The sequence below is a fragment of the Heterodontus francisci genome, chromosome 42, assembly GCF_036365525.1.
Source record: "Heterodontus francisci isolate sHetFra1 chromosome 42, sHetFra1.hap1, whole genome shotgun sequence".
Taxonomy (NCBI): domain Eukaryota; kingdom Metazoa; phylum Chordata; class Chondrichthyes; order Heterodontiformes; family Heterodontidae; genus Heterodontus; species Heterodontus francisci.
In genome coordinates, this window is record NC_090412.1 from 3,243,319 (window position 1) to 3,253,360 (window position 10,042).

Genomic DNA, 10,042 nt, shown 5'->3' on the forward strand with positions numbered 1-10,042 from the left:
GGTGCAGGCAGGTTCAGTGAGTGTTTAGGATCTGGAATGCACTGTCTGAGAGTGTGGTGGAGGCAGGTTCAGTGAGTGTTTAGGATCTGGAACGCACTGTCTGAGAGTGTGGTGCAGGCAGGTTCAGTGTGTGTTTAGGATCTGGAATGCACTGTCTGAGAGTGTGGTGGAGGCAGGTTCAGTGAGTGTTTAGGATCTGGAATGCACAGTCTGTGAGTGTGGTGTCGGCAGGTTCAGTGAGTGTTTAGGATCTGGAATGCACTGTCTGAGAGTGTGGTGGAGGCAGGTTCAGTGAGTGTTTAGGATCTGGAATGCACTGTCTGAGAGTGTGGTGCAGGCAGGTTCAGTGAGTGTTTAGGATCTGGAATGCACTGTCTGAGAGTGTGGTGGAGGCAGGTTCAGTGAGTGTTTAGGATCTGGAACGCACTGTCTGAGAGTGTGGTGCAGGCAGGTTCAGTGTGTGTTTAGGATCTGGAATGCACTGTCTGAGAGTGTGGTGGAGGCAGGTTCAGTGAGTGTTTAGGATCTGGAATGCACAGTCTGTGAGTGTGGTGTCGGCAGGTTCAGTGAGTGTTTAGGATCTGGAATGCACTGTCTGAGAGTGTGGTGGAGGCAGGTTCAGTGAGTGTTTAGGATCTGGAATGCACAGTCTGTGAGTGTGGTGTCGGCAGGTTCAGTGTGTGTTTAGGATCTGGAATGCACTGTCTGAGAGTGTGGTGGAGGCAGGTTCAGTGAGTGTTTAGGATCTGGAATGCACTGTCTGAGAGTGTGGTGGAGGCAGGTTCAGTGAGTGTTTAGGATCTGGATTACACTGTCTGAGAGTGTGGTGGAGGCAGGTTCAGTGAGTGTTTAGGATCTGGAACGCACTGTCTGACAGTGTGCTGCAGGCAGGTTCAGTGTGTGTTTAGGATCTGGAATGCACTGTCTGACAGTGTGGTGGAGGCAGGTTCAGTGAGTGTTTAGGATCTGGAATGCACTGTCTGACAGTGTGGTGGAGGCAGGTTCAGTGAGTGTTTAGGATCTGGAATGCACTGTCTGACAGTGTGGTGGAGGCAGGTTCAGTGAGTGTTTAGGATCTGGAATGCAGTGTCTGAGAGTGTGGTGGAGGCAGGTTCAGTGTGTGTTTAGGATCTGGAATGCACTGTCTGAGAGTGTGGTGGAGGCAGGTTCAGTGTGTGTTTAGGATCTGGAATGCACTGTCTGAGACTGTGGTGGAGGCAGGTTCAGTGAGTGTTTAGGATCTGGAATGCACTGTCTGAGAGTGTGGTGGAGGCAGGTTCAGTGCGTGTTTAGGATCTGGAATGCACTGTCTGACAGTGTGGTGGAGGCAGGTTCAGTGAGTGTTTAGGATCTGGAATGCACTGTCTGAGAGTGTGGTGGAGGCAGGTTCAGTGTGTGTTTAGGATCTGGAATGCACTGTCTGAGAGTGTGGTGGAGGCAGGTTCAGTGCGTGTTTAGGATCTGGAATGCACTGTCTGACAGTGTGGTGGAGGCAGGTTCAGTGAGTGTTTAGGATCTGGAATGCACTGTCTGAGAGTGTGGTGGAGGCAGGTTCAGTGTGTGTTTAGGATCTGGAATGCACTGTCTGAGAGTGTGGTGGAGGCAGGTTCAGTGTGTGTTTAGGATCTGGAATGCACTGTCTGACAGTGTGGTGGAGGCAGGTTCAGTGAGTGTTTAGGATCTGGAATGCACTGTCTGAGAGTGTGGTGGAGGCAGGTTCAGTGTGTGTTTAGGATCTGGAATGCACTGTCTGAGAGTGTGGTGGAGGCAGGTTCAGTGTGTGTTTAGGATCTGGAATGCACTGTCTGAGAGTGTGGTGGAGGCAGGTTCAGTGTGTGTTTAGGATCTGGAATGCACTGTCTGAGACTGTGGTGGAGGCAGGTTCAGTGAGTGTTTAGGATCTGGAATGCACTGTCTGAGAGTGTGGTGTCGGCAGGTTCAGTGAGTGTTTAGGATCTGGAATGCACTGTCTGAGAGTGTGGTGGAGGCAGGTTCAGTGAGTGTTTAGGATCTGGAATGCACTGTCTGAGAGTGTGGTGCAGGCAGGTTCAGTGAGTGTTTAGGATCTGGAATGCACTGTCTGAGAGTGTGGTGGAGGCAGGTTCAGTGAGTGTTTAGGATCTGGAACGCACTGTCTGAGAGTGTGGTGCAGGCAGGTTCAGTGTGTGTTTAGGATCTGGAATGCACTGTCTGAGAGTGTGGTGGAGGCAGGTTCAGTGAGTGTTTAGGATCTGGAATGCACTGTCTGAGAGTGTGGTGTCGGCAGGTTCAGTGAGTGTTTAGGATCTGGAATGCACTGTCTGTGAGTGTGGTGTCGGCAGGTTCAGTGAGTGTTTAGGATCTGGAATGCACTGTCTGAGAGTGTGGTGGAGGCAGGTTCAGTGAGTGTTTAGGATCTGGAATGCACTGTCTGTGAGTGTGGTGTCGGCAGGTTCAGTGAGTGTTTAGGATCTGGAATGCACTGTCTGAGAGTGTGGTGGAGGCAGGTTCAGTGAGTGTTTAGGATCTGGAATGCACAGTCTGTGAGTGTGGTGTCGGCAGGTTCAGTGTGTGTTTAGGATCTGGAATGCACTGTCTGAGAGTGTGGTGGAGGCAGGTTCAGTGAGTGTTTAGGATCTGGAATGCACTGTCTGAGAGTGTGGTGGAGGCAGGTTCAGTGAGTGTTTAGGATCTGGATTACACTGTCTGAGAGTGTGGTGGAGGCAGGTTCAGTGAGTGTTTAGGATCTGGAACGCACTGTCTGACAGTGTGCTGCAGGCAGGTTCAGTGTGTGTTTAGGATCTGGAATGCACTGTCTGAGAGTGTGGTGGAGGCAGGTTCAGTGAGTGTTTAGGATCTGGAATGCACTGTCTGACAGTGTGGTGGAGGCAGGTTCAGTGAGTGTTTAGGATCTGGAATGCACTGTCTGACAGTGTGGTGGAGGCAGGTTCAGTGAGTGTTTAGGATCTGGAATGCACTGTCTGAGAGTGTGGTGGAGGCAGGTTCAGTGTGTGTTTAGGATCTGGAATGCACTGTCTGAGAGTGTGGTGGAGGCAGGTTCAGTGTGTGTTTAGGATCTGGAATGCACTGTCTGAGACTGTGGTGGAGGCAGGTTCAGTGAGTGTTTAGGATCTGGAATGCACTGTCTGAGAGTGTGGTGGAGGCAGGTTCAGTGCGTGTTTAGGATCTGGAATGCACTGTCTGAGAGTGTGGTGTCGGCAGGTTCAGTGAGTGTTTAGGATCTGGAATGCACTGTCTGAGAGTGTGGTGGAGGCAGGTTCAGTGAGTGTTTAGGATCTGGAATGCACTGTCTGAGAGTGTGGTGCAGGCAGGTTCAGTGAGTGTTTAGGATCTGGAATGCACTGTCTGAGAGTGTGGTGGAGGCAGGTTCAGTGAGTGTTTAGGATCTGGAATGCACTGTCTGAGAGTGTGGTGCAGGCAGGTTCAGTGAGTGTTTAGGATCTGGAATGCACTGTCTGAGAGTGTGGTGGAGGCAGGTTCAGTGAGTGTTTAGGATCTGGAACGCACTGTCTGAGAGTGTGGTGCAGGCAGGTTCAGTGTGTGTTTAGGATCTGGAATGCACTGTCTGAGAGTGTGGTGGAGGCAGGTTCAGTGAGTGTTTAGGATCTGGAATGCACTGTCTGAGAGTGTGGTGTCGGCAGGTTCAGTGAGTGTTTAGGATCTGGAATGCACTGTCTGTGAGTGTGGTGTCGGCAGGTTCAGTGAGTGTTTAGGATCTGGAATGCACTGTCTGAGAGTGTGGTGGAGGCAGGTTCAGTGAGTGTTTAGGATCTGGAATGCACTGTCTGTGAGTGTGGTGTCGGCAGGTTCAGTGAGTGTTTAGGATCTGGAATGCACTGTCTGAGAGTGTGGTGGAGGCAGGTTCAGTGAGTGTTTAGGATCTGGAATGCACAGTCTGTGAGTGTGGTGTCGGCAGGTTCAGTGTGTGTTTAGGATCTGGAATGCACTGTCTGAGAGTGTGGTGGAGGCAGGTTCAGTGAGTGTTTAGGATCTGGAATGCACTGTCTGAGAGTGTGGTGGAGGCAGGTTCAGTGAGTGTTTAGGATCTGGATTACACTGTCTGAGAGTGTGGTGGAGGCAGGTTCAGTGAGTGTTTAGGATCTGGAACGCACTGTCTGACAGTGTGCTGCAGGCAGGTTCAGTGTGTGTTTAGGATCTGGAATGCACTGTCTGAGAGTGTGGTGGAGGCAGGTTCAGTGAGTGTTTAGGATCTGGAATGCACTGTCTGACAGTGTGGTGGAGGCAGGTTCAGTGAGTGTTTAGGATCTGGAATGCACTGTCTGACAGTGTGGTGGAGGCAGGTTCAGTGAGTGTTTAGGATCTGGAATGCACTGTCTGAGAGTGTGGTGGAGGCAGGTTCAGTGTGTGTTTAGGATCTGGAATGCACTGTCTGAGACTGTGGTGGAGGCAGGTTCAGTGAGTGTTTAGGATCTGGAATGCACTGTCTGAGAGTGTGCTGGAGGCAGGTTCAGTGAGTGTTTAGGATCTGGATTACACTGTCTGAGAGTGTGGTGGAGGCAGGTTCAGTGTGTGTTTAGGATCTGGAATGCACTGCCTGAGACTGTGGTGGAGGCAGGTTCAGTGTGTGTTTATGATCTGGAATGCACTGTCTGAGAGTGTGGTGGAGGCAGGTTCAGTGAGTGTTTAGGATCTGGAATGCACTGTCTGAGAGTGCGGTGGAGGCAGGTTCAGTGAGTGTTTAGGATCTGGAATGCACTGTCTGAGAGTGCGGTGGAGGCAGGTTCAGTGAGTGTTTAGGATCTGGAATGCACTGTCTGAGAGTGTGGTGGAGGCAGGTTCAGTGTGTGTTTAGGATCTGGAACGCATTGTCTGAGAGTGTGGTGGAGGCAGGTTCAGCGAGTGTTTCGGATCTGGAATGCACTGTCTGAGAGTGTGGTGGAGGCAGGTTCAGTGTGTGTTTAGGATCTGGAATGCACTGCCTGAGAGTGCGGTGGAGGCAGGTTCAGTGAGTGTTTAGGATCTGGAATGCACTGTCTGAGACTGTGGTGGAGGCAGGTTCAGTGAGTGTTTCGGATCTGGAATGCACTGTCTGAGAGTGTGGTGGAGGCAGGTTCAGTGTGTGTTTAGGATCTGGAATGCACTGCCTGAGAGTGCAGTGGAGGCAGGTTCAGTGTGTGTTTAGGATCTGGAATGCACTGCCTGAGAGTGTGGTGGAGGCAGGTTCAGTGAGTGTTTAGGATCTGGAATGCACTGTCTGAGAGTGTGGTGGAGGCAGGTTCAGTGAGTGTTTAGGATCTGGAATGCACTGCCTGAGAGTGCGGTGGAGGCAGGTTCAGTGAGTGTTTAGGATCTGGAATGCACTGTCTGAGAGTGCAGTGGAGGCAGGTTCAGTGTGTGTTTAGGATCTGGAATGCACTGCCTGAGAGTGTGGTGGAGGCAGGTTCAATCGGGGCTTTCAAAAGGGAATTGGATAATTATATGGACGATGTAGATGGGCTGGTAAGATGGGCAGAGCAGTGGCAAATGGAATTTAATCCTGAGACGTGTGAGGTGATGCATTTTGGGAGGACTAACAAGGCAAGGGAATATACAATGGATAGTAGGACCCTAGGAAGTACAGAGGATCAGAGGGACCTTGGTGTACCTGTCCATAGATCACTGAAGGCAGCAGCACAGGTAGATTAGGTGGTTAGGAAGGCATATGGGATACTTCCCTTTATTAGCCGAGGCATAGAATATAAGAGTAGGGAGGTTATGATGGAGCTGTATAAAACGCTAGTTAGGCCACAGCTGGAGTACTGTGTACAGTTCTGGACACCACACTATAGGAAGGATGTGATTGCCCTCGAGAGGGTCCAGAGGAGATTTACCAGGATGTTGCCTCTGAGGGGGGACATGATTGAAGTATACAAAATTATGAGGGGCATTGATAGGTTAGATAGGAAGAAACTTTTTCCCTTAGCGGAGGGGTCAATAACCAGGGGGCATAGATTTAAGGTAAGGGGCAGGAGGTTTAGAGAGAATTTGAGGAAAAAATTTTCACCCAGAGGGTGGTTGGAATCTGGAACACACTGCGTGAAGGGGTGGTAGAGGCAGGAACTCTCATAACATTTAAGAAGTATTTAGATGAGCACTTGAAACGCCACAGCATACAAGGCTACGGGCCAAGTGCTGGAAAATGGGATTCGAATAGTTAGGTGCTTGATGGCCGGCACAGTCACGATGGGCCGAAGGGCCTGTTTCTTTGCTGTATAACTCTATAACTTCCTGTGTGTACACTGCCAGTTATTGTTCACTCTAGGTTCAGCTGAGATGAGGGTTGTTGTTCATGATAAACACCGGCCGCTCCTGCAGTATGAACCCAGCTTCAGAAGAGTGCTCCCTTCAAGGCTTCACAGTCTCTGGCCATCAGGATGTCCCAAAGAGCTTCTCAGACAAACTTTGAAGTGTAATCACAATTGTACTGTAGGAAATATAGCAGTTAATATACACACAGCAAGTTCCCACAAACAATAATGAGATAATAACCAGATCATCTGTATTAGTGAAGTTGGTTGAGGGATAAATATTGATCAGGACACTTGGAATAACTATCCAGTTCTTCTTTGAATTAGTGTCACATGATCTTTTACAACTATCGTAGCGAGCAGACAGATTTAACATCTCATTTGAAAGATGGCACCTCTGACAGTGCAGCACTCCCTCAGTACTTCACTGGAGTGTCAGCCTAGCTTTTTGTTCTCAAGCCTCTGGAGTGGGACTTGAACCCACAACCTTCTGACTCAGAGACTGAAGTGCCAGGACTGAATTCAATGCTGGAATCGATGCTGTACGTCAGTATCAAAGGAGCATTGATTCTCTTTTGAGCTGTTGCTTTGTTTCCCTCTTGTGCTAATTCTCCAAAGGCCAGAGCGTGTTTCAATCCTCTATTCCTTTCATCACAGTTCTGCGACAGAGCCTGCCCAGCACAAGTCGAAGGCAATGTTAGATCGCAGCTTCCTGCTGCTCATCTGCTTAAATGACGTGAGATTATTTTAACCATTTCTTAGCAATTGGTAACCATAGCATTTCCCCATTTCTCACAATAATCTGTGAGCTGAGAAACATTTTTTTGTTAGATTGCAGCAAAACATCAACAGTCACTTTGGGATTTGCAGTTGTTTTGAACAAGGCAGGATAAGGAAAATTCACTCTGTGACTAGGGATTTATTTATTTATGTTTGAATCAACGATGTCTAATTCTCTTGTGTTTAATGTTTGTCCCTTCAGAAGGTGTGCTAGTATATTCTTATGTGGTTTCTTTGGACAAGCAATAATTTGTAACAATCTTTTGTGTTGTGATTTTTCAGAGCTCCATCGCAGTGAAAGCACTCAGGAGAAGCAAGTGAAGGAAGCCAGAACTAAATGCAAGACCATTGCATCTCTTCTTACGTCAGCTCCCAACCCTCACTCGAAGGGTGTTCTTATGTTTAAGAAACGCCGTCAAAGGGCAAAGAAATACACTCTCGTTAGTTATGGAAGTGTAGACGAGGAGAAGCAGAATATTGACGAGGACGGAGAGCTGCTGCCAACCAGCGAGTCTGAATTTGATGAAGAGGCATTTTCCGATGCAAAAAGCTTAACAAATCAGTCGACAGGATCAGATTGGGACGGTTCTTACCTGGACATCGAAAAGCCCAAATCTGAGCCCCAGGGTTTAAATGAAACCAAGGGGAAGGGTGTGATGCTTTTTGAACATCAGAGACAACGAGCAGGGGAGTATATGGTGGAGGAGTCTCCTGTTCAAAGACAACACAATCTGCAAATGAAACCAAAGTCAGAGGTTGAAGTGAGGAACTACAGTATGATGAATGGAGAGAGCACCTGGCCCAGAAATTCAAATATGTACAGTGGGTCTCTTGCCTCTGATACTTTGAACAACTCTGCAGAAATGAATCTGTCTCCAGGAGTGCGCGTGGAGCCCAGTTTACAGGTGACGAGACCCAGTGAACAGCATCATTCACAGCATTTTGTACAAGGTCCCTCTTGCCTGTCCAGTGTGACAAACCGGACTGCAAGACCATTCACTCCAGGGTTTCAGCAAAGCCAGGCTCCAATGTGCTCTGTCTCTGCTCCAGTTTTATTCAAGCAAAGTGCTGCTCCTGCAGTGTCTTGGGAACAAGCTACTGGGCGGAACAAACTTGCGATGCCTTTCTCACCACCACCAGAGGCATTCTGTACGTCGACTGTGAATCCTATGACTCAAACTGTGACAGTAAAGAAAGCTGTGGCACCAAAGAGAATGGGGATTCCGTATTCATCACCTTCCGCAGTGATGTCACCACCACCCGCAGTGATGTCACCACCACCTCCAGTGATGTCACCACCTTCAGTGATGTCACCGCCACCTCCAGTGATGTCACCACCTTCAGTGATGCTGTCACCACCCACAGTGATGTCACCACCATCCGCAGTACCTTTAGTGAATCCTTATTCACCACCTCTGGCTCCAGTCACTAGCACTGCTACCTTCCGTGTTTCTTCAGCATTGCCCCCACAGAAAGAGGCTGAGCCCGCAGCTGTTGTTATTGCAAACACTCAGGCTCCCTCCATTGGTAGCACTTCCTCAACAGCTTGGTCAGCCAATCAGCCATCGGAGAACCTGGGCACAAGAGAACAAAGAATTTCAATCCCAGCCTCTAAAACTGGCATCTTGCAGGAAGCATGTAGGAGGAGCACGAGGAAGCCAATGTTTACTAAGACTGAACAAGTTAAACCTTCACCAAACCCTGAGCTACTCTCCTTGGTACAAAATTTGGATGAAAAGAAGGCAGATCATATCGGGGCAGGATTTGAGTCAGGCCCTGAAGAAGACTTTTTGAGTCTCGGTGCTGAAGCTTCAAATTTTATGCAGTCCCAGGCACGCAGGCAAAAGGTCCCCCCTCCAGTCGCACCAAAACCTTCCTTAAAACCGCACTTAATTGGTAATGGTTCTCCTGTTGTGAATGGAAACACCACTTCAGGGACTTTCCAACTGAAAGGAAAGGGGGCTGAACTCTTTGCTAAAAGGCAAAGCCGTATGGATAAGTTTATTGTGCAATCAGTGCCTACCTATACTTCGCAGCCAAGAGCACCTTCTCCCACTCCTTCACTTCCCTCGACATGGAAATATTCTCCCAATATCCGGGCTCCACCTCCTATTGGTTATAACCCCATGCATTCCCCATCATACCCACCAGCAGCTTGCAGATTGCAAGTCGCAACATCAGCTACCAAGACTGATAGAAAGTGGAAACCAGCAGGGAGCCAAAAGGTGGGAATACAAGCCATTGATTTCATGAGGCACCAGCCATATCAATTAAACCCAGCGATGTTCAGCTTTGATGAATCCAAAGTGGGGACACAGAGCTTACCAAGAAGTGCTCCACCTAGGCAACTTGGCCAACAATCCTTCATCTCGACGAAGCACATCCCTGTGAAGACAACGAGAGCCTGTGAGATTCGCCGCTTTTCAACACCGGTGCCCACTGTGACTCCCACTGTCATTGCCCCAAGGTCAGCTACGACTCTTGCTGAGCCGGTCTGGATGTCTGCACCCGCTTCCCCACCTCCAGCACCAGTCAAAGTATCCAGTGTCAATTTACCGGCTCCTCAAACTTCCAAACAAAACAGGAGGGCACCAGAAGGTAGTCAGGAAGTAACTGCGGAATCTTCAGTCCTTCATTTCTCACCGAAGGAAGATATTCAGGTGCAAAAGAAAACATTGCATCACGTTCCCAGACCAAGGTTCTCAGCCGTAAGGGGGGGAATGAATCCTCACACATGGAGACCTGGGTCATTCTAGGGATAAAATAATGTTTACAGCCATCTTGGTTCTTAGTGGATAGATGACGATTCTTGCACATAAAGAGGACCTGTACCATAAAAGGAAAGAAAGAACCTTAATTTAGTGCTAGTCAGAATGCCTGAAATGCTCTACAGTCAATGAAGTACTTTTTGAATTGTACTCACTGTTGTAATAGAAGAAATGCTGCTGCCAGTTTGCGCACAGCAAGCTCCCAGAAACAGCAATGAAACAAATGAACAAATCATTGTCTTAGGT

At 48.8% G+C, this 10,042-nt stretch overlaps 1 protein-coding gene across 1 annotated transcript in view; it reads left to right on the forward strand.

Annotated features, from left to right (window-relative positions):
* The window catches only part of LOC137355310 (synaptopodin 2-like protein), a 47,254-nt gene extending 37,212 nt beyond the window's left edge, over positions 1–10,042 (forward strand). Inside the window, exon 5 of the mRNA XM_068020297.1 lies at positions 7,311–10,042. Coding sequence (XP_067876398.1) covers positions 7,311–9,784 — 2,474 coding nt within the window. The 3' untranslated portion in view covers positions 9,785–10,042. The remainder of the gene's footprint in view (positions 1–7,310) is intronic.